General features: G+C 33.7%; 1 protein-coding gene and 1 pseudogene across 1 annotated transcript; both read right to left on the reverse strand.

The window, feature by feature from the left end:
* Nucleotides 1-7,185: 7,185 nt before the first annotated feature.
* Nucleotides 7,186-13,513, reverse strand: LOC134727202 (glutathione peroxidase-like; annotated as a pseudogene).
* Nucleotides 13,514-18,974: 5,461 nt separating this feature from the next.
* Nucleotides 18,975-24,478, reverse strand: LOC134727203 (glutathione peroxidase-like). Its single transcript, XM_063591582.1, has 4 exons — nucleotides 24,393-24,478; nucleotides 21,071-21,386; nucleotides 20,300-20,443; nucleotides 18,975-19,440 (listed from the first exon to the last, which is right to left on the reverse strand). The coding sequence occupies exons 2-4, from the start codon at nucleotides 21,371-21,373 to the stop codon at nucleotides 19,252-19,254; spliced, it is 636 nt and encodes a 211-aa protein (XP_063447652.1). The 5' UTR covers nucleotides 21,374-21,386; nucleotides 24,393-24,478; the 3' UTR covers nucleotides 18,975-19,251.
* Nucleotides 24,479-26,247: the final 1,769 nt, after the last annotated feature.

Genomic DNA, 26,247 nt, shown 5'->3' on the forward strand with positions numbered 1-26,247 from the left:
AATACTTGATCAATTAAACAGCCAATAAGAACCACCATCAAAACACCACTCTGTCAATACTATTGTATTAAATCTATATTTTCTCTATGTCATTTCAATAGCACTATCGATATTTTAATTCTGGTCCGATGCTTTTACGCAGAAATGCCAACTGAAACGGAACTGGGCTAAATAATATACAACAAATCCATATTACAATTTAAATATTGTTTGTATTGGAATTGATGAAACGAATAAACTAATTCATTAAAACCATCTCAAAGCGTTTTTAAAATATGATCATGTATTATGTTATATATTTATTCAAATGTCCTTCCTGTATTATCAAAAATAGACTATAAAAGCAAAAACAGACAAAAAAGATAAAAGCAGACCAACGTTCATGTTGATTATATGTTTCCCAAGTGTGACGTCATAAAAGATGAACATCTCCTAGTTAGTGGTTTACTTTAGAAATGAAGGCATCAATAATCAGAAATGATTAGATATACTTTTAAGGAGTACTGAAAAGAGAGATAACATTGGAAAACAGTCATATATATTCCCTATACAAGCACTGATTTGATGTTGCTGCATGAAAATGGAAAGTTTACGATGAGAAAATTAATGTCAATCGTTAAGTCATATTTTATACCAGACTTATCTGTCGATTATGGTATGTTTGAAATAGACGCTTTAGATAGCTTTATCTGTAGAAATTTGCCATCTAATATAAATAAATGTAATCACTGACTTTTGTTTACAGCTGATTTCATTTAGTGTGTAGCCAAAGGTAATACATTTGGGAGGGTTGAGATCTCACAAACATGTTTAACCCCGCCGCATTTTTGCGCCTGTCCCAAGTCAGGAGCCTCTGGCCTTTGTTAGTCTTGTATTATTTAAAATTTTAGTTTCTTGTGTACAATTTGGAAATTAGTATGGCGTTCATTATCACTGAACTAGTATATATTTGTTTAGGGGCCAGCTGAAGGACGTCTCCGGGTGCGGGAATTTCTCGCTACATTGAAGACCTGTTGGTGACCTTCTGTTGTTGTGTTTTTTTATTTTGGTCGGGTTGTTGTCTCTTTGACACATTCCCCATTTCCATTCTCAATTTTATTGCTTGTTAGCTGAACTGTGCGACATATCAGAAAACGGGAGCGATGAGAGGTCGGTTTTTAATTAGATTGAGGTATACTACCCTCGTATCGAAGTAGCCTAGTCCAACAGACAGATAGATTGGTTATCTGTCAAACTATTCTGCTCTTAAAGGAGGATAGTTTACCTGAGCTAACAATTACTTCTCGGTTCAGTTAACAAGCAAGCTTACCATAGATACTACCTTTGGCAGCACACTCAATGAAATCGGCTGTAAAACCCGTAAACTTTATGAAGTGGTGTAGGTTAATGATAGTGTAATACATAGAACCCGATTCAAACACATTCCAGATTGAAATTATAAAACGGGATCGCAGGAAGTTCCCAAAAATATTATATTAAAAAGGAATTTCTAGAATATAACGAATTAGAAATTAAATGTGAGATTCATGAAACTATTTGGTCAAAGATTCAGAATAAGCTTTGACTATCACTAAAGTTCACGGTCTTTTGCAAGCATAATCGAAGTATTGTTCTTTATAATTTTTAAATTGATATTGAAAAATACTTATGAAGAGCATGGCAAAGTCAAATCTTTAAATATTTGCGCAATGAAATGCTTCTTGAATTATGTATATAAAAAAAATAACAAAAATATGAAACTCCACGGAATCTTTAAAAAAAAAGTCCCGTGTCAAACGACAAAACCAAAAGTTCAAACCAATGAGATGAACAACTGTCATATTTCTGACTTGGTACAGACCTTATGTATGAAATAGTGAATTAAACCTAGTTTTATAGCTAGCTAAACTTCTAACTTGTATAACAGTCGCATATTATTTTAAATGAATTTTAATACTTCATTGGCTTTTCTAGAATTCACATAATGTGAGCGGTTTGGCTAGCCATTAAAATCAGCTTCAAACCAACATTTATTTTTTTAAATGTTCTGTACCAAGTCAAGAATATGGTAGTTGTTATCAAATAGTTCGTTTCTATGTATGTTTGCGTTTGTTTTTTTTTTTGTTTTTTTTTTTTGCTAGTATACAGATGAAAGTGATTTTGTAAGAGGTCTGTTAGAAAATAGACAAACTCAACAACAATATATTGTTTGAAAACTTTTGGAGTCAACAAGATTGAGAGAAGATAAAGTTTGTTTTTGTAAGTAAAATCGAGGTCGAAATTGGAAAATTAACTGTCAGCACACAATAGCTTTATAAATATAATGATCATGTAACGCAATTGTTTTCTAGAGTTTGTCTTCAAGGACAGCAACATGAATTACGTGTCTTGTGACAATGAGAAATAAAAAAAAAAGATGCTGCGTGAAGCAATCTCGAGCTCCTAAAAGATTAAGAGATTTTTTCTCAAATCGACTTAACATTCTTGAGTTTTGAAATCGGGCGTATAGCGGGATTCAGATATGAACATTATTCTAAACACAAAGTACGTATATTGAATTTCAGTGACAAACAATTGTTTTTGAAACTAAAAGTCAATGTTTTGGACCAACTCCAATTATTTGAAACTCGTGACGCATGGCATGATCTTTGATGTTAGTAGTTATAATGTTTAATACCAGTCGGAATGTAGATAATATAACTTCAGGCATCAATCGAACACATGTATCTTGGCAACAAACACAAGTTAATGAAATGAAAATCACAATCAAATGGTTTAATCGAATAAAAATGGTAATTATGATCCTAACTAAATCCGCCATTCCATAGAGCTAAAGTTGTCAATACTGGTGATGCTGAGAACATAATGTAAAAATCAATCGGCGTAACATAACAATTAAAGTATTATTGATTAATGAAACATTTATTGTTACCTGAATCAGGTAAATATCGTCAACATTTCAGGTTATACTAAAATCATTACTGAATTTCATAATCAACATTAATACTTATTATAGTATTTCAATTGATTAGACATATTTGCTCTTTAAGTTTACTTGACCATTGTTCTATACAATACCCTTTGTTTTTCGAAGGGGTACTTTTGCAATTATTTGTACTTAAAAGTGGACTAGTGATGAATAAATATATTTTTTAGTCTAGTACGTTTGGTTTTGTTGGAGTTTACATTGATCGATTATAATATAAGGGTTTGTCCTGAATTGCTATACATATGGATCTCAACTTAAAGTTTAATTGTATTGCCGTATAAATTATTTAAAAAGATTTGTGAGATTAACATAACAAAAATAGTTATCACATATTAACATTTTATGAATGCAAATATACATAAAAAGAGAAAATCCAACCCAAAGGAAAACATATCCAATGTGCAATTAACATAAACTATAAATCTATCTCTATATGTATATATTAAATAATTCAAGAGTTCCCTGTCGTCAGTTCTAATGCCAGTTTAAAACTCGACTCCTCGACGTAGACTCAGTCATGATCATCGTCATTATACATCACCTTCTCTGCATGATGTCTCTATAAATGACTTGCTGCCATTCATACAAAAGCCGTTAGGTATTCATTACATTCGCACGAAACTTTATTCATTACCCCTTTCAAATCTTCATTCTCTGTTCAATTTATGTTTGGAATCCACTGTTACAAACCCTCATTCCAACCAATACAATCTTCAAGCTATAATTACGGATATTGCAAGTCACAGACTTTTCAAGCCAGTTCGCATAGGAAAAGATGAAAAAGAGAAAAGATCTTGTCTAAATCTTTCCTTTGCCAACAACGGTCTCGATGGCGTCAACCTAGGCAATATCCTTCATCATAAATTAGTTCAATCGAAAATGCCTCCTTATTTCAAAGACCAGTCTGTACCAATAATTTCTTATACCTATACCAAACCTATTGCAACTAAAATTTTCAATTACAAACGCGTTTTGCAGGATCTCGATATTGACGACTTCAAGTCTAAACCTCCTGATTGCACTTGTGCTAGTTCCCAATTCACATATAATCCTGCTGGCCACGTTATTACTGGTGACCTTAACTTTGTTAATTACACTTCTCTACGAAATGTGTTATCGAAAGGTCCGAAATATCGTGAGCCTAAATCCATCAATTGGAAATACAACTTTACAATTTTGATGGATTCAGTCGAGGATTATGCCAGGCAATGGACTAAGCGCGAGAAGGAAGACGTACACACTCTTTCCGAATGGATTAAGGCAGTGAGGTCGTTGATACAAATCAGAATTAGGAAACTGAATGGGTTCATCAATGCCCATGCTACGTCAATCTTTAAAGACCCAAATGTTGTAAAAGACCTATCCAACCTCCATGACAAATATGTTGTTGTCCCCGCAGATAAAGCCCCAAATAACAAGGTTTTTGTGTGTAAAAGTCATTACATTAACTGCTTGATAAACGAATTAGGTATTGACAATTAACTTGGAAACTCAACATATACCCTCACGACACTTACCAAAGAGGAAATCCTGGATAATCATAGGTCTGTTCTATGTTCCTTTGGAATTTCAACCAAAGATATAGAACTGGATCTTCAATCACTGTATTGGATACCTAAACTACATAAGTGTCCTTACAAACAACGGTATATTGCTGGGTCTTCCAAGTGCTCCACGAAACCTCTTTCTAAAATATAAACATCTATTTTATCAGCAATCAAAATCGGGCTTCAAAGTTATTGTGAAACTGCCTATCCTAGAGGTGGCGTGAATCAGATGTGGATACTTAAAAATTCCAAAGATCTTTTAGAGTACATACAATGTAACTCTCTTTCATCTTGTAACAGTATTAAAACATTTGACTTTCCACTCTTTACACACAAGTATTCCACATTCCAAACTAAAAGACAAATTGAAAGAGTTAGTATTACTTTGCTTCATAAAAAAAGAATGGCCAACGTAGATACAAGTATCTTGTCTTTGGGAAGGATAAATCCTACTTTGAAAAGAATCACTCTGATTCAAACAAAAAATTATCTGAAACTGATATTATCAAGATGCTTGATTTCTTGATTGACAACATATTTGTTACGTTCGGAGGACTTGTTTTTCAACAGACTGTCGGCATTCCATTGGGAACAAACTGTGCCCCTCTACTGACTTGTTTCTTTATTATAATGAGTCTTACTTCATGCAGGAACTTCTTAAGAAGAAAGATAAGAAGTTAGCAATATCCTTTAACTCTAATTTCCGCTATATAGATGATGTTCTTTCACTAAACAATTTAAAATTTGGTGACTATGTGGAACGCATTTATCCCATTGAACTAGAGATAAAGGATACTACAGATACAGTTAAGTCGGCTTCATTTCTTGACTTACATCTATAAATTGACAATGAAGGTCGGTTGAAAACAAAAAATTACGACAAAAGAGATGATTTCAGCTTTCCAATTGTGAACTTTCCATTTCTAAGTAGCAACATTCCAGCAGCACCTGCATACGGGGTATATATCTCCCAATTGATACGATATTTCCGTGCTTGCATTTCCTATCATGATTTTCTTGATAGAGGGTTGCTGCTCACAAGAAAGCTATTAAACCAAGAGATCCAAATGGTGAAGTTGAAATCATTTCTTCGTAAATTTTACGGGCGCAATCACGAGTTGGTTTACAGTTATGGAATAACCGTTTCACAAATGATATAGGATATGTTCCTTACGTCGTAACTACAATCCCCTTCCCTTTCATGAATGTGACCTACCGAATTAGACTTTTTAACAAATTTGTAATCACATAAGCAACACAACGGGTGCAACATGTGGAGCAGGATCTTCTTACCCTTCCGGAGCACCTGAGATCACCCCTAGTTTTTGGTGGGGTTGTTTACTTAGTATTCTTTAGTTTTCTATGTTGTGTCATGTGTACTATTGTTTTCTGTTGATTTTTTTTTTTCATTTTTAGTCATGGCGTTGTCAGTTTGTTTTAGATTTATGAGTTTGACTGTCCGTTTAGTATCTTTCGTCCCTCTTTTATAACAAAACCATTTAAACCTTCTTCTTCTTTCGAGGTTGATGGACAAATTGTCTCAATTTATTGCCAGGACATAAAATCTGGCATATTTTTAGTAATGGCATCCATTTCACTGAACAAGTATACATGTTTTATAAGGGACCAGCTGTATCCTACCTCCGATTGCGGGATATTCTTGCATTGCAGACCCGTTGTGGGCTTTGTGTTGTGTTCTGCTCTTTATTCGGTTTGTTGTCTCTTTGAAACACTCCCCTTTTCCCTCCTCTTTCAGATCGGTACCTAAAGTTTTATGTTTCGTGTCTACTGGATGAGTTTCCAACTGAATATTAAGAGCTTGATTTGATTTTGTGTTGTAACAACTGTAAATGTTATGTGTAAGGTCTCACAAACATGTACATATTCTTTATAAGCCTGTCCTAGTTTACGAGCATATTATCCAGTGATTTTTCGTTGGTCGTAATCTGCCATACTTATAATTTGCTTTAGCTTTTTTTATCTTTTTATTGTTTTTAACGTATATATGTCTGTTTATTTCTCTTTTGAATGAATATACATTTTGTCATCGCAGCCTTTCTATAGCTAATTATTTTGTATGGTTTTTGCTCATTGTTGTACATTTCTCCCGTTTTAATCATACGATATGTCTTTGTTTTTCCATATTGTTAGATATATACTATTGTTCTATTGTTTAATTATCAAATCTACTCTATAACTGAGCTTACTGCTACCCTTTTGTCAGTGCATTACAATCATAATCCAATGTATATTGATATCGTTCTCAAACAGTGTTGTCCTGAATAGCTTTTATTTGACGTTGGACATTTTAAGCTGTAAATAGTCAATTTAACAATTTCCCACCATTTTTTTTCTTTTTTTCTAGACGTGGTAGGTCTACACCGCAAATTATCCATGTACCGAAGGATTGTAAGAGGAAAAACAGTATAGCATACTTGAATTAATTAAAATAATAACTTGAAACAATATAAAATTGAAAGTCCATTCAAAAGAAATTGACAGTGAATCGTGAACTTATTATGTCAGCTGATACAACAAACTGACATATTTCTCACGTGGTTAAAGAAATAAATAGAACCTGTTCACAGAGCGATAATCATCCAACTTCCATCATAGTCTTAAAATATTTCAAAAATTAAAATGCCTGAGACAAAACACAAATAAATTATTAGTTAATATTTATTTATATTTCACAAATTTGTTGTATTATAAATGTTTCATTGCAGTAATATCACAGGTGTCAGAAGATCATACACCCACATATACAGAGCAATGCACTTGACTCTCACATGTGGGTTGCACATTTCCACAACTTCACTCGTAGATTTCATGGAGTTGCTTCACACTTTCTTCCACACCAAAGACATTAACACAAATCATACATTTTAATACAACACAACAAATATATAATATGCAAATTATCAAAAATTACATATTGATGTATTTTTGTATGACATCAGCATAAGACAATGGGAGAGTATCACTGTCATATCGCATGACTGGTTTGCCATTCTTGTCGATTATAAATTGTTCATAATTCCATCGGACGTCTTCGTTCTTCTTTGGTGAGTAGAACAAACCGTCTTCAAATTCATCGGATACTGGTGGGCAGTATTTCTATAAAATATTGAATTAGAGTATTCATTCATAGAAGATTTTGACATTAGATAGGTAATAATTTACAGAAGGAACTAGATTAAATTAGAATATAAATGGTATGTGTTCTCAAATGAAACTATTAAGAGTATTCTTAAAGAGTAAAAACGTAATCATGACACCAATTATATATAGATGATATTTCGAATTCCTTGTGGTGTAAGTAGAAAACGCCATTCCGATTTCAACAACAAAAAAATCCTTCGAATTAACATCATTAAAATGCTTAATTTTGTTTATCTTTGTATTGTCAACATATTCATTAACTTAGCTAATTAGTTTTCACTGACATTTGTAAATTGACAGTATCACGGTGGGTATGGTTGTCCTGCGAGAGAACGTACTGTGCTGGTGATTTGGTCCTGACGGGTGCTGGTGGGTCCCGATTCTGTGCTGGTGGGTTTGTTTACATTGTATCAGAACGGCAATAAAACGACTGTTTTGTTGCTTAATTTTTCTCTGAAGTGTCATAAGTACCATGCAAAGTATATTTCAACAATATTATATTGTAAAAGTCGTGCAAGTTCGTTAAACGGAATTGTCCTGACGCTGTGCTGGTGATAAGAAAAACGGTCCTGGTTCTGTGCTCCTATGTCCTGGTTCTGTGCTTTTATATTTTAGTTAAAAGTGGCATATATTCAAGATCATTGATGCTGTACTGTTATTGACTTATTAGCTGTTGTCTGCTTTCTTGAAATTGACATTGTTGTGAATCTGTTTACTGTTATTATGAGAGAAAAAAATACCCCTATTATAAAAAAATAAATTTAAACTTACTGTAATCTTATTTATTGGCCTGTTAATGGAACCCTTCTTGCCCCCTTTTAAGATAAGAAAATTTATACAATACTTATATAAAGTAGATGATGTGGTATGTTTGTTGTCAATGGACAAATTTCCATAAGAAACCAAAGGAAGTATGTGTTAACAACCGTACGTCATCGTACGACCTTCAACAATAACCCATATATAAAAAAGTAAAAGGTTTTGCATAAAAATGGAGAGCAAACATATAGAACAAAGGACTTTCTGAGCGTTTGAATCATATCTTTAGCAGCTTAAAACACATTTGTTTGTGAATAATTGAGTGCTGACTATAAGAATGACAATAGTATTTCGGGTTTGTTTGTTTGGTGAGTTGGGTTTTTTTTGGGGGGGGGGGGGGGGGGATGGGGATAAGTTAGAGCGAGGTTACAGTGAAAGCTTGGAATAGTTTCCCGGAAGATTTAAAAGTTGTATTGTAAAAGAAAAATGTATCTTATATCTATTAAGAATCACTTGATGTAAGATTTTCCAACAATTTTTTTTTGTCTAAACGGTAATCAGGTAATTTTTTTTTCGAAAGTTCGATAGAACACTAAAATAAAGAAACACTATTTTATGAAAGGGCAGGCTAGAATATGTCAGAGAATGAAGACGAGATAACCTAGAGAACACTTATAAAATTAAGATTTCTTAACTTTTTTCATTTCAAAATAAATATTTTTGATAAAGAGTTACGGGGGAGGAAGTGAACAATGTGTCCTTCTTTTCTATATATAAATATTTTTCATGAATAAAAATAAAATGTGCCTTGATTATAATTGAAAATGAGTAAATGGAAAAAATACCCAACTAAAATACACTTTTATTTTTAATATTGGTAATATCACTAAGCTTTCAAGTTTTGTGTGTCAAACTCACCATCTCTGTAGTAATGACTCCTTACTAAGATATTTCACTTCATTCATTTTTTTCGGCATTTTTTTATATTGTGAATTCATAGAATTATTATATTACAATGTAGCCTTAATTTATATTTTAAAAAAAACTGAATCTAAAGCCAGATATATCAAACATTTTTGTTTCCATCTATCCGTTTTCAGAACTTTAACAATCAACAACAACACGCCTGGAAAGTAAAATGCGTAATCGGCTGTCTGTAATCGACCATTTTTAGACACTCCAGGCTCCTAAAAACAAGCCGGGGTGGGGGTTCAAAAATGCAAATTAAGTACTTAAGTATCAATATTTTATCTTTACGTGTACGGTTTGTGAACCCTCCTGTGGCCTGTCATTTCCGAAATGTGCAAACTGCAATAGTATCAAAACAGCACAGACAATGAATAATAGAGATTTAATTTTTTACATATATCAAGTGGAAACTTCTTGCAAAGCATTATTATTTATAGTTCATTATTGTATTTAGTAGAAAAAGAGAATTTAGTGAAAAAAAAATCACTATTTCTGTAGAAAATTCACAGACCTTTGTAAAGAGCTTTTTGTTATGTTTAGCATGGGATCAACACAATGGTTCATCACCGAGTAAAAAAAAATCAAAATGTCTATATACCTTGCACATTTCAGAAAATTCAGATCAGATAACGAAACTGGTTCCAGCAACATTTCTAAGCAATTTAAGATTGTGACACTCACAGTTTCCATTCACCACAAATATTCTCGTTACAACGAATCATTTTAAATACAAAAATACGTATTGCATGCAGCCTTTTGTTTATCTATTAATATAGACCGCCTCGGTGGTGTAATGGTTAGTGTGCTCGCCTCGTGTGCGGTAGGTCGTGGGTTCGACCCTCGGCCGGGTCACACCAAAGACTTGAAAATTGGTATTTGCTGCTTCTCCGCCAAGCACGCGGCATTAAGGAGTTAGAGCAAAGACTGGTCGGCCCGGAGTCAGAATAATGTGTCCGGGTAAGGTGACATGTCTTCATGCGAACTGTTACCTTGTGAGCTAGCACGTTAAAAATCCGGCTTAGCGTGTCGGTCTAGTACAAAGCGGGGTTAATATTCATTTATCATTATCATGTTCTCGTCCTGAATATGCATCTGACTTGCCACTGGACGTTAAACAACCATCCATCCATCCATCTATTAATATATGTATACGGATAAAGTTATGAAAGGCAGCAGGGTCATCAGAGTGAGGAGTCCGTGTCATCTGAAATAAATGCTAAGCATAGATCTAGAAAGCGACATATAAGCATGACGTTAAAAAAAGTCTCTTCTTTTCGACTTTTTTCGAACAAATTGACACATAAAATGAATTATATAGTATTGTGGAATTTTTAACTTATTTTAGATACTATATATTGTTATCTGATATTGGACGAAAGATGTTGCCCTTTTATGTTATTATGTAATACAAGTTCAAATCATTTGAAAACACATATTAAACAGCCAAATGGATGCACAAGAGCTAAAATAGGAGTCATAGATCCTGTTGGCAACAATTATCTGGCGAATTTTATTGATTTTGTAACATTTGTTTCAAATACGACAAACTTCTTATCCAAAATCACCAGCACCGTATCAGGACCCTCCAGCACAATGACAGGACCCACCAGCACAGTATCAGGACATGAATAAATTGAGAAAATGCTAAATTTTAATAAATTGCAATGTTTTTTCACAAAATTGTTTTGTCGTGTGGATTAGGGTATTGAAAGCGGACTCTATGAGCATTTTTGTTTTATTTTTTCAGTTCGAGATTTTCTGAAAATGAGCATTTTTGTGTTAGGCTTACTGAAACAGTTTAGAGGGTCATTTTTTTAATAGTTTATATATGAACCCATAAGAAACGAAATTGGAAAATCTCAACTGTTTTCTTCCATTTTTTATGAGTGAAAACGTCAAAAATCATCATTTTCGTCTTTGTTTACTTTTTTTCATTGATCACCAGCACCCGTCAGGACCAAATCACCAGCACAGTACGTTCTCTCGCAGGACAACCATACCCACCGTGAGTATACTTCATCTCGTCAAAGCGTACACTTATTTCATAATTTGTATGAAACTGAAACATCCAATTTGACAAATCTCCCCTTCATTCTTCACGAGCCTCTAAATGAGAATGGAATAAACAAAAAATGTCTCCTTCGTATACTTCAACGTTTGCTGCGGGACTTTAATTGCTAAATGCCTTTGCTAAAAGCCCCAATTGCAATCACATTACGTCTTTTATTATGCTTAATTAGATATAGGAAGATGTGGTGTGAGTGCCAATGAGACAACTCTCCATCCAAACAACAATTCAAAAATTAAACCATTATAGGTTAAAGTACGGCCTTCAACACGGAGCCTTGGCTCACACCGAACAACAAGCTATAAAGGGCCCCAAAATAACTAGTGTAAAACCATTCAAACGGGAAAACCAACGGTCTAATCTATATAAACAAAACGAGAAACGAGAAACACGTATATATTACATAAACAAACGACAACTACTGTACATCAGATTCCTGACTTAGGACAGGTGCAAACATTTGCAGCGGGATTAAACGTTTTAATGGGCCCAAACCTTCTCCCTTTTTCTGAAACAACAGCATAACATCACAACATATAAAAACATACGATAAAATATCAATTGGCAGACTTAACTCAATCAAAAAAAAAAAAAAAAAAAAGTTTGTTACTGTTATTGATTTGTTTATTTTGGACTTGTATAAGCTTAGCATAAACGATAAGTTATGAACAAGTTACATCATAGTATATTCCTTCCGATTTATTGTTTTGATGGCACCAACGAAAACAGTGTAGATATATATTTACCTTTAAGAACGTAAAGAGTGGATGTTCTTTGGCGCCATTTACGTCAACCTTCCAAAACACGGGGAACTTGGGAACGAATCCATTCCCGGGACGGACATATTTTATTCCGTTCAATATTTCGGTTCCTGTATCTTCTGGTTGAAGCTAAAATAGAAATAAATGACATATTAAAGAAATGAAGAAATTTAATAAAAGCATTTGAAGTTAGTGTGTGTGAATTTTTAGGTAGACTTAAAAATCAATGAAACAGTATGTATGGATACATCCTTAAATTACGTATGTAAAGGTTTGGGCGTTATCGATGGAGGTAAATCTAGAAATGAGCTTTTGGGAGAGAATTTCACTCAAATTTCTAGCTTGTATTGCGTTTGAAAAAAATACAAAGTATTAAAAAAGAACGTACGATGACTTATAGTTGTTAATTACTGTGTCATTTTGGTCTCTTGTGGAGAGTTGTCTCAGTTGGCAACCATACCACATCTTCATTTTATATACATCTTCATGACAAAGTCTTAGAATACAAGAGTATGGATAAGTCAGGAACAATGTATATAACGGAAAACTCAACCAATTGCTTAAACAGCAATGTCAACTTAAACTGAAGGATTTGCTTTAAATTTCTAGAATACATTATATAGATATAGGAAGATGTGGTGTGATTGCCAATTAGACAACTCTCCATCCAAATAACAATTTATAAAAGTAAACCACTAAAGGTCAATGTACGGCCTTAAACACGGAGCCTTAGCTCACACCGAACAGCAAGCTATAAAGGGTCCCAAAATTACTAGTGTAAAACCATTTAAACCAACGGTATAATCTATCTAAAAAACGAGAACCGAGAAACATATAAATTACATAAACAAACGACAACTACTGTACATCAGATTCCTGACTAAGGACAGGTGCAAACATTTACTTTCAGTAAAAATATGACAAAACACGAATAGTACTTACAAGATAGAAATCGTTGCAAGGAAAAGCCAAAATCTCAAAGGATTTGCCATCAAACTTGCTCTTTAGTGCATTGTACCCAATGTAATGGGAAGCTGTTAAACCTCAGTAGGTCGCCACGTTTGTGATGACCACCACTTGGTTTCTGTATTGCGACAAACTGATGTTCTTAGTTTGTAAAATGTCCATCGCTGCATAATCGTATATACTGCCTGTAGCCGGTTCACATTCTGTAAATACCCCTGCTACTACTGCTAGACAGCATAGAAGGCTAGCTGCCACCAAGGACCGTCTTGTCCCCATCATGTTTTCACACGGTTTACAGAAAACGATTACCACAACTAAGACTTATATATGATAAATTTTATCATTATCTTTATGTCACGTTTCTGATAACCGTATTTACTTGTTTTTGTTATTTCAATAACTGCTGATTTCAGCATGATATGGTAATTCACAAAATTTTATAAATCACGGGTTAATGTTTTTCATAATTCTAATTTTTCGAATGCAATATTTTTATGAAATTAAAAAAAATGTCTGTTTTATTTTGGTTGTTACTGGTATAGCTGTAACTATTCATGTAATGGTTTGATGATTGCTTCTATTTTGAGTACGTATCAACCATAGATTGTTACATCCTTTAATCGTCGAGAGAGTTCATTTCTTTTAAGCATAAACTAAAAGATCTTGTAGTTATTACATAGTGATATCATTCTGTTGACAATTGTCATTAAATTTCATCTAAGAAGTTGTTAATTTGATTTTTGTATTTGTAACATTGATAGAATAAAACAAGATGTTGAATACCATAACATTTTCCAATCAATTCAAAATAAATGTATACACAAAAACTATCAAAATATAGATTCGGCGATGGTGCTTTAAACTAGCTCTACCAATACCTTACCCTCATTTTAGTTCAACTCCAAACCCTTATCCTGCTTGATGAGGATACAGAAGGATTAACGTGGTCTTTTATTATGCCCGCGTCACACTGTCCCGATTTTTACGCCGATGGCAACACGATTATGGAAATTTTCAAAATCGGGACTGATCGTATCCAGATCGGGCTACTCGTAGCGCCATCTTTAACCATCGTAGAACCATCGGCCACTTTTTCTAACCTTCGGGGACAACTTCGGGAAGGGTTCTAAATTTTTTAACATGTTAAAAAATCCCCGAAGGTGCGTCCGATGTTGAGGGTTCGTATTGAGTTCGTATCACCATCCTCACCATCGTAATGTCACCGGGAATTCATCTTTGAACATCGTAATGCATTCGTGTTTCCATCGTTTCCATCGGGCAGTTTTGACATTACAATGTCTACACGAATGAATCACGAAGCTATCCGAAGATCTTACGATGGAAACACGACTTCGTGAAGACCTCGTAATCCCATCGTGTTGCCATCGAATAAATGTACGAAGGCGACAAGATGGAACTACGACGGCAATAAATCCAGCTAAATGTAACTTAATTTTCGCGCTAAAATACATTTAAAGTGCCATGCGCGATATGCACTGGTCAGTCTAATACGAGAGTTAAGAAAGAAATTCACAAAACATGGAGCTCATATCATATGATTCTATGAGAATAATAAAGGCGACAGCGTTGTTTCAAATGGAACAAGAAGAGCAGTAATTACAGGCTCAGGATTTACTTTTACAAGTAAGATATTATTGTTTGTCAATTTTTCATATCAAGTAATATAATGAAAATCATATACGCGCCTCGTACACTAACACTGCAGGTACAATTAAATATAGGTAAATCAACTTTTTCTTCATTATTCTGATTTTTTTTTTTATGTATCATCTGAGTTGTTGTAACACGAATGTTTACTCCATTTCTTTTTCTGTGTGTCATATTTTGCCGCATTTGTTGCTTTCCCAACACCCTTCCTTTTGTTTATACTATTATGATATTCTTCTGGAAAGAGCTATTTTTGAATAAAAGGGATCAACGAACCTATTACCTTACCTTTAAGATAGACCAGTAAACATGGGCATAAATATGGGTGATTATTCAGACTAGTGCACACATTTTACAGTTCAAACATGTCAATGCCGAGCGTGACATCCCCTCGTATGTAACATATTAAGGACAAATATGGACACTATATTTGTATATGACACATGCAGAAAATGGTAAATTATATATGCATATTTGATACAAACTATTTTTTTAGAAATCAACCAAAACATAGTATATACGATGGTGCCGAAATTATATACTTCAGCAAAAGATGGTCACTTTTTGGTATTTTAACGAGATCGAGAACAACTTCGTACGATCTTACAATTTTCGCATTCGGGTGTCCATCATATATAAAAATCGGGACAGTGTGACGCGGGCATTAGAGAGTCAATTTGGTAAATTACTTTAACAACTACTTTGAAATGTTGAGGAGTACTAAAATCTAAATGCAGAAAATAAGTTGCATATACCTTAAAATAATTGTCCTGGTTTTCGTCTCCCTTTCCAAGCGTCCCCACTCAGTGTATTTTAAAAAGGGGGAAATTGGTTTCCGTCCGGTATTCTTTTGACATTGTACATGTTGTTCTATTTTGTTAGGATAAAACTTCTTAAACTAAAAGTTCAGTCATTTGATTTCCTCCACTTTTCAAGGTTCTTCTCTTTGTGAGTGAGGTATGTTTAAACTTTTTGTTCCCGAACCTTACATAAACAATAGCCTATTATATCATGTAATATCCTGATGTTGGGAAAGGAAGAAATACTCCATAGCTTTTATGAACAATGTTTCCTTCTTATTGCAACGTTTAACTTTCTGAATCTACATGTCCAAAACTAAACATCCAACAAGATTTGGCATCTATCACCATAAGAATTTTCGTGTCAAGTACAGCTTTAACCAATACATTAATTGCTCTCGGGTCTGTAAACCTGTATGGTAATCTCACGGCCACAACTCATTTGCATGCACATTGTACAACTGAAGAAGAGACAGTTTGTCATAGTAAGCATATTTAATTCACGAATAGTACAGGTAGGTTCCATTGGTGTGATCGTCAATTAATATTTAAAATTATATAATAACCCTGTCTAAATAAACTCATCATAGATACCGGTACCAGAATGAAAATTTATATTTACGCCAGAAGTGCGTTTTGTCTTCATACGACTCATCAGTGACGTTCGAATAACAAAAATGTTGAAAAGACCAAATAAAGTAGGAAGTTGTTTATCACCATACTCAATGCACTTAAGGCAACAACAATATACCGCTGTTCAAATATCATATATTGATGAAGCGAAACAAAATCAGGGTTACTAACTTAAACCGAACAAAGAAGGAAAGCAACGGAACAAAATAGCACTGAACTGCAACAAAAATAAACGCCAAGATGCATAGAAACGAACACTGTTTCCTATAGCTACAATGTGCGTGTAATAACTACGCTAATTAGAAAAAGTTGTGCCCATTATTTAGTGGTTATCATTTGTTGCTTTGATATATATATTTGTTATTTGTTCATTTTTGGTAAATTAATTATGCCGTTTTTTCCCTCATTTGAAATGTTTTACATTTGGGTTTGCGGGGCCTTTTAATAGCTGTTAATTTCTGTGTCCTTTTGGAGAGTTGTCTTCTTGATTATCATACCACATCTTCTTTTTTATAATTACCAAGTTCAATGAAAATAGAATCACGGTTAGATCAACCATGCCAGACAGACATGTACTACTAGTAATTACAATTATTCCATACACCAAATAAAGCTGTAATATCGCTAATAGAACATGAATAACAGATCAAACAACAATTTCTTAATATTATTCAATGAACAATGAAAAAGAGGTCATGGTTAAATTAACCTTGCAAGACAGACATATACACCTTACAATCATTGCATACACCAAATACAATTGACCTATTGCGTATAGTATACGAGAAAGACATAAATGTTACCCACTAAACATACCATTGTCAAATGAAAAAAATAAATAAGGCCAAGGTCATGACAACTGCCACTCAGACATACACACCTTATAATCATTCTATACATCAAATATGGGGGCATCGTTGCTTATAGTATCTGAGATATAAACCAAACCCCTATAACTTATCATGTCCAATGAACCATGAAATGGGTGTTAAGGTCAAATGAAACCTTGTAATTGGACATGTACATTTTTCAATAATTCCATACAAATATAGTTGAAATAATGCTTGTAGTTCCATATGGCTGCTGGGATGATTGTATGGTGCGTACCGTGTGTGTGTTGTTGTGTGTGTGCCTGTCACTTTCGCTCTCAGCCTCACCACTGGATAGCAGCTTGCTGTGAAAAGGAAGCCGAGTGCGTAAGTCTTCCCTGCCATTGAAAGCCTCTCATGCAGTAAAACCAATGTGGCCAGATATGGAATCCTTTTCGAGGTGGCAGGTATCATGTGATCCCAGGCAGAACCACAAGGTCTCGGAGGAGACTGGGCCTCTAGATGCACGGCATACAGGCCCATCGGTGTGTGGACAGGCCCTGATGCCTGCAAACCTAGCCCCCAGCTACGGAATAAATAGCTTCATTGCCTTGTGGATGATCAAGTTAAAGTCAAAGGATATGGAAGTGAATCCAGACAGAAAATCCGGGTAGATGGAGATCGTAAGCTCAGTAACAGCAATCGTCTAAGGCACGAAAAACCTGACAGAAAAAGTCCTACCTTCATGTATGAGGTTGAGCTTACGGCTAACAACCCTAACTTGTAAAACAAGTTGTATTACAGAAACAGAAACGTAGAATTTATCTACAATTGTGGAGAAGAGCATCCAAGGCAACAGTGGATCAAGTGTGACTGTTGGCAGTGAAGCTGAGAGGAAACTACCAACATGAATCTGGAGACCCTTAACACAGCCAAAACTAAAACTAGAATTTGGTTCTGGAACGTCCGTGCAATGCACTCTGCTGGGAAACTGCAGAAATTACATCTGAAGTGAGACGTTACAAACTTCATATTTAGGCATAGGCGAAAACAGATGGAGAGACTGTGAGAATAACAACAAGAATTGGAGAAACTACACTATACTCTGGAAGAGTTGATGGGCAACATAATGGAAGGGTAGCAGTTATTTTGAAGAAAGGAAAGGCGAAATATTTTATGGAATGGAAACCAATAAATAGTAGGCTGATTATGGGAAGGCTAAAAGGGAGACAAGTCAAAATTACAATACTGCAATGTTACTCTCCAACAAATGATTCCAGCGAGGAGAACAAAGGTGCATTTTATGAACAAATTCAACTAAAAATAGACAATCCTTAAAACATGACATAAAATTATCATGAGAGATATCAATGCAAAATTAAGACCAAGTAACACCCACTTTGAAAGAGCTTTGGCAAATTATGGATGTGGAAATATGAGAATGGTGAAAAACTATCAGAACTATGTACCACTAACAACTATGTAATAGGAGGAACAATTTTCCCTCACAGAAACATTCATAAATTGAAATGGTGCTCTCCTAACCAACGAGACTAGAACCAAATAGATCACATCATGATAAATGGAATGTGGAATCGATCCCTGTTTGATGTTGAAATCATATATAAGAAGCTGATGTTAGAAATGATCACCATTTGGTAACAGCGGACATTAAACTCAAACTCAGGGCTAATGGAAAGAACACAAGATCTTGGAAGCAATTTGACATAGAAAAGTTGAAAGAAAGCAACATAAATAAAGAATACACAACATTCATGAGAAATAGATACAGACTATTAAAAAACTTAAATTTGGTCTCAGATATTATTAAACCTGTTTTTTCTAGTGACAAAACCAAACATCGACAAGTTGATATTTAATCATATTGCATAAATTTGTTGTATTATAAAAGTTTCATTGCAGTAATATCAAAAGTGTCAGAAGATCATACACCCATACGTGAAAAGCAATGCACTTGACTCTTACATATGGGTTGTACATTTCCACAACTTCACTCGTAGATTTCATGGAGTTGTTTCACACTTTCTTCCACACCAAAGACATTAACACAAATTATACATTCTACAACAACAGAAAAATATGTAATAATAACATTATCATTCAACTTATACAATATAACGTTACATATTGAGGTATTTTTGTATAACATCAGCATATGACATTGGCTGTGTGCCAGTGTCAAATCGCAAGACAGGTTTGCCATTCTTGTCGATTACAAATTGTTCATAGTTCCATCGAACATCTTCGTTCTTTAGTGGAGAGTAGAACAAACTGTCCTCAAATTTGTCTGTCACTGGAGGGCAGTATTTCTATAAAAGATTATGTGAAAGTCATCATTCCAACTATTACATCAGTATTTTTAAAACAACAACGTTTGACGAATGCATTTTTCCCCATTTTATCGGGACCCAAATGTACTCTTTATCCAATAGCTTCGTCTGATATGTATGAAACATACTTTATTTATCCTCAAACCCACTTTTTCAGCAGCCTTTTTTTTAGAAGATAGAGATAGAGATATATTTACTTCATTATATAATTTTCACCTAGCAATCGACATTCAGGACCTTATGAGAACAGAATTATTCTAAACTTTCTCATTGACATTTCTGTTTTATGAAACATTATTCCCTCTACTTCTGTTTGTGAATATTTCAAAGGTTTCTATATGAATTTTCACAAAAGGAGTTGTTGTTTATCTACTGAACCAATAGCCGTTCATGGCAAAGTTCAAGATATCATCTTGTAAGTTTCACCGTGATCATTCTGATTTAGTTGTCTTCCCTCAGGACCAGAAATTATCTCCCTAGTTATAAACATTGTCGTACTGTGATTATTTTCTCTAAATAAGTGGTTTGGCGCGTCTGGTGTGAAAAATAATAATCATGGTATCTATGATAATTTTATTTACATGATGCTATAGTGCAACTTTGATCTTTTGAATGATTTCTCTGGAAAGTTCTTATTCTTTTGTTTCCTCTGACCTTAGCTTAACGCCTGATAAAAAAAAAATATTTCTCGTTCTTTGCTAACGTTCATTCTTGTAATTTGTTCTATTTATTTTCGACAATTTTTAGCATAGAAATTAAATTATGCATATGACAAGCTATACCAACGTCTGACGCCCTTTTATTTTGTATGAAACAATTTATAAACGTATGTATATACCTTCAAGAACGTATAAAGTGGATGTTCTTTAGCACCATTTACGTCAACCTTCCAAAACATTTGGAACTTCGGAACGTATCCATTCCCTGGACGGACATATTTTATTCCGTTCAATATTTCTGTGCCTGTAGCTTCTGGTTGTTGCTGAAAAGAAATGAATAACATATTAAGCATTATCATGTATTTTTTTGCTGTGAATAACTAAAAAATATGAGGTAAGTTTGCTTGTATGTAAGGTAGACCATGAAACCATTTCAAGTATTACCTTTATGCATAAACTAACTTTTAAAGTTTGTTTAACATGAATTAAAATGATGAATTTTTATTAGCTGACGGACGAATTATTTAGCAACCAATGCCATAGTCAAACGACCCACGATTCTATTATGTTATGTCTAACTATATTTAGTGGAATAATACTGTTTTTATCTGTATAATTTCTCCAAACGTTCTGTGTTTAAAGTTTAACTTTCAGATTCAAAATGTAAATACGTAACAAAGGTTTGTTATTTTTGGATAATCTGAAAATACAAAAATTGATGGCTTTGTTTGAAAGAACATGCCGTCACATTTCTAACAAAAGAACCGGTTTACAAGGAACTTTTGAATTTTCAAGCTAAAACTAACATGTGAATGGACAGGATAAGTAACAAAGTAGCTAAACAGACAGACCAAGCGTTAACATTACGGTAAACTTTTCGTGTTATTATTTAAATATTTTAGTAAATTTTCAGTTATTCATAGCATATCAAATACATAAAAGGTACTTACAAGTTCGAAATCATTGCAAGGAAAAGCCAAAATCTCAAAGGATTGGTTCTCAAACTTGCTTTTTAGTGCATTAAACCCAATATAATGGGAGTTTGTTAAACCTCAGTAGGTCGCCACGTTTGTGATGACCACTACTTGGTTCCTGTATTGCGACAAACTGATGTTCTTTGTTTGTAAAATGTTCATCGCTGTAAAATCGTAGATACTGCCTGTAGCCGGTTCACATTCTGTAAATACCCCTGCCACTACTGCTAGACAGCCTAGAAGGCTAGCTGCCACCAGGGACCGTCTTGTCCCCATCATGCCTACTGATAGTCTGCAGTCATAGATAATTAAAATACTTAATATACAAGTATGTGATAACATTTTATCAATTTCAATGTCATGTAATTGATAACCGTATTTACTTGATATGTGATTTTGTTAACGGCTGATTTCAGCATGACATGACGATACACAATATTTAACAAGTCACGAGTAAAATAAAGATGACTATCTAATTCTGAAAAGTACTGTTTTAGCTGAACCATCATATGGTCTAATTGTAATCTTTTGTTTTGGACTGAACAACTTCAAATTAGTATATTACTCATGAAATACAAACTTCCGAGTATCATATTAGGTCAAATTAAAGTACTAAGGAAGTAATTTGATGAAATCGACGCTTTTTTTTTTATTTCTGACAATTAATTACAATGTATATAAACAGGCCTTGTTTATGTTGTACAATAAACAGATGAACGAAAACAAATACGACAAACAGCAACCAACGATAACTACTGAATAAGGTTCATTGTATTGTACAGACATAAAAGGAATGTGACGGAATGAAAAATGAGTGCTACCACTCAGCCTATTTCAGTAGTAAAACAGAAAAACACTTTGTAAAAATACATTTGTAGCTTGAAAATGTATGACTCGTCAGATAGAATCGAAGTAAAATTACAACTAACAAAAAGACAAAAGATACAGGTTGACGATCTAAAAGAATCAGTTTTTGCATCTTCTGAAAGCTAGTTAAAAAAAAACTAGAGGCTCTAAAGAGCATGTGTCGCTCACCTTGGTCTATGTGAATATTAAACAAAGGACGCAGATGGATTGATCACAAAATTGTGTTTTGATGATGTTGATGTATTTGAACATCTTACTTTACTGAACATTCTTGCTGCTTACAATTATCTCTATCTATAATGAACTTGGCCCAGTAGTTTCAGTGGAAAATTGTTAAAAATTGACTGTAAAGGACAATAACTCCTTAGGGGTCAATTGACCATTTCGGACATGTGACTTATTTGTAAATCTTACTTTGCTTAACATAATTGCTTACAGTTTATCTCTATCTATAATAATATTCAAGATAATAACCAAAAACAGCAAAATTTCCTTAAAATTACCAATTCAGGTGCAGCATCCTTACATCGGGTTGTCCGATTTATCTGCAAATTCAGGGCAGATAGATCTTGACCTGATAAACAATTTTACTTCATGTCAGATTTTCTCTAAATGCTTTGGTTTTTGAGTTATAAGCCAAAAACTGCATTTTACCCCTATGTTCTATTTTTAGCCGTGGCATCCATCTTGGTTGGATGGCCGGGTCACCAGATACATTTTCAAACTACAATCCCCAAAGATGATTGTGGCCAAGTTTGGATTAATTTGGCCTACTAGTTTCAGAGGAGAAGACTTTTGTAAAAGATAACTATGATTTATGAAAAATGGTTAAAAATTGACTATAAAGAGCAATAACTCCTAAAAGGGGTCAACTGACCATTTCGGTCATGTTGACTTATTTGTAAATCTGACTTTGCTGAACATTATTGCTGTTTACAGTTTATCTCTATTTATAATACTATTCTAGATAATAACCAAAAACAGAAAAATTTCCTTAAAATTACCAATTCGCCGAATTTAATGGGGCAGCAACCTACTGTGACAACGGGTTGTCCAATTCATCTGAAAATTTAAGGGCAGATAGATCTTGACCTGATAAACAATTTTACCCAAAATCTGCATTTTACCCCTATGCTCTATTTTTAGCTATGGCGGCCATCTTGGTTGGTTGGCCGGGTCACCGGACACATTTTTTAAACTAGATACCCCAATAATGATTGTGGCAAAGTTTGATTTAATTTGGCCCAGTAGTTTTAGAGGAGAAGATATTTGTAAAAGTTAACGACGCCGGACGCCGGTCGCCGGACGCCAAGTGATGAGAAAAGCTCACTTGGCCCTTTGGGCCAGGTGAGCTAAAAAGGGGAATGTGATATAATTTCAAATTAGAAAACTATCCCAAAGAAATTAGAAACTAAATGACGTGGATTTCAGCAACTATTGGTAAGCCATCAACAAGAAACAAACCCTTATAATGATCGTATAGTAAGCTATAAAAAGCCCTGCCGAGATAAAACATAAAACAAACAAAAAGAAGAAAACGAACGGTCGGGTAAGGTTCATCATAACCTTTTGGCTAAAATGGCCGTATTTACACCCCAAATTTTACTCTGAGTACAGACAAACCTATACACCTGCAACAGTTTTAAGGGATGGCAGGAACTAGATATATAAATTTTAAATGCATTTTATGTTTTAGAAAATTATAAACTTTTCTAGATTTTGCTATCCATTTTTTTTCGTTCCTGCAGAAGGTGCAAAAATTAACTAAGTAGTGAAAACGATTGAGAAGCTCCCCTCATAATCAATGTTGTGAGTAGTATTGATTTAAATGGACAATAGATGGACAATAGACACCTGTAAACAATAGGTGATTTAACAGGTTTAAACTGTGTAACTGAGTGGACCGTATCAAATGAAACTCGGGTGTTTGTTTATTTTGCTATCTTCTGCAAACTGGAAAAAAATGCACCTCAAAATGCAGGTAAGTTTTTAATTTTCTGAAACGTAGACTTCATATAAATTTTATATATCTAGTTCCTGCCATGCCTTAAAACTTTCCTGGATGTACCAGTGTGTCTGTACTCATAGTAATTTTTGAGGTGTAAACACGGCCATATTTTTCAATTCCTTATGATGAACCTTAAACAAAAAACAAATAGAAATATCATGCTCCAAATTTGGGACAAGCACTTGTAAATATATCGGATTTTACACGCGTGCAACTCTCTCCTTGACCAGGGGCAGTTGTCAAACAGCACAAATTAGAACAAACTTAAAAATCAGAACGAAGCAAACGAGGTACTCGCAGATACTGAACACTAGTTCAAAGTCAATTAACAAGTTAACACTTTTATATAAATGATGTTATCCATGACTTAACTATCAATAAATAAAATAAAACAGATTAACTGATAATATAAATTTCACTTACTAATCTCAGGAGGAAACAGTTGCGTGTGGCAAGTCGTTCCAGTACTACTCCGGTCCACTCGAATAGTCCTAAGCTATTGATGTAATTTACAAAACTGTATTTCTTTTTATAAAGTTGTAATTTCATATATTCTTTTTTCATATTTTTCATATTACTTTGTATTCTCTGCTGTTCATTGTTCATGTAGTAAATACTTTTCGATTTTTTGTTCGATTTTGTAGAGCAAAGTGGACTCTATTTGTGATGGCTTCCTGACCACCGGTGATGTTTGCTATATTATGAACGAGGATCCTTATTCTGCATCCTGGGCAACTAAGAAAATTGTGAACGGGACAATTTTTGCATGAGAAATTATCTATTTCATTAAAAAAAAAACAGCCAGTACACTTCCTTTGAATTTATTACAAAGACAACGTAAACAGTATGAGTTTTTATTATTTTGATTAACTAAACATTTTTGTTGTTGATTGATTTTGCAACCATGCAACTTTACATAGTTTCTACATTCAAAAATGCACATGCTTTATGTCCCATCTATTTTATCAATCAGCAAAGAAGAGTGTAAATTTAGATAAGGGTTTTCCTTGTAGTTTTAGAAGAATTTAAAAATTATTTATAAAAAATAACTATCATGTGTTATTCTTATACATGCCTCACTTATTAATATTTGTTTGTTTGCTTTAAACAAAACCATAAATTCGATATCAATTTTACCATTCGAGTTCTCGTGAGAGAAAAAAAAACTCTGGAGACTCCTTAAGAACACATTTGTGAAATCTGAATATCGTTCTTAAAGAAAGACAACGCCATATTCATGCTCAATATTTAAAAAAGGTTAACTAAAAACTAACCGAGCTTCCACTTACTCCAACTACATTAGTGAACGAATCATTTGGCGATAAGGATAAATTTTGGTATGAAAACTTAACTGAAAATAGGCCAAACATATTTTTCCTTGGTCTACGTATTAATAATATAAAAAAGAAGATGTGGTATGATTGCCAATGAGACAACTATCCACAAAAGACCAAAATGACACAAACATTAACAACTATAGGTCACCGTATATTAAGATATTGTAGTATAACGGCATCTAGGGTCAATGGCTGAATGTCCGACTTATATCGTAAAACCGCTTTCCCAATTCCATCGATTATCTCCGTTCTTCAGAGGTGAGAAGAATAAGATTTCTTGAAATCTATCTGTTACACTAACAGGCAGGCAATACTTCTACAACAAACATCTTTAAAATTTGTTAAAGTAGTTTTAGAGAAGAAGATTTTTTTTTAAAGATTACTAAATTTTTAGAAAAATGGCTAAAAATTGACTTTAAAGGGCTATAACTCTTTAAGGGGTCAACTGACTATTTTGGTCATTTGACTTATTTGTAGATCTTACTTTGCTGTACATTATTGCTGTTTTTAGTTTATCTTTATCTATAATAATATTCAAAATAATAACAAAAAAATGCAAAATTTCCTTAAAATTACTAATTCGGGGGCAGCAACCCAACAACGGGTTGTCTGATTATTGAAAATTTGAAGACAGATGGATTTTGACCTGTTAAACAATTTTTTTTATTTTTTTTTCATTTGATTTTTTTTTAGGTAAATCATGTTTTATTAATAGTTGTTCACATGTGTTAGTTGATACATCAAATACTAGTCCTATAACATATGACCTCGGGGGCATTATTCACTATTTCTATTTGCTGTTCTGATATTTTCTTTTTACTATCAATGTGCCATTCAAAAAAAATAAAAAATGAAAATATCAGTTTAAAAACGTTAAAAATTTAATAAGAATGCGAAGTCATATAATATAGGACTAGCATATAAAACAGCTAGCTGATTCT

This window comes from Mytilus trossulus, chromosome 7 (genome assembly GCF_036588685.1).
Source record: "Mytilus trossulus isolate FHL-02 chromosome 7, PNRI_Mtr1.1.1.hap1, whole genome shotgun sequence".
Taxonomy (NCBI): domain Eukaryota; kingdom Metazoa; phylum Mollusca; class Bivalvia; order Mytilida; family Mytilidae; genus Mytilus; species Mytilus trossulus.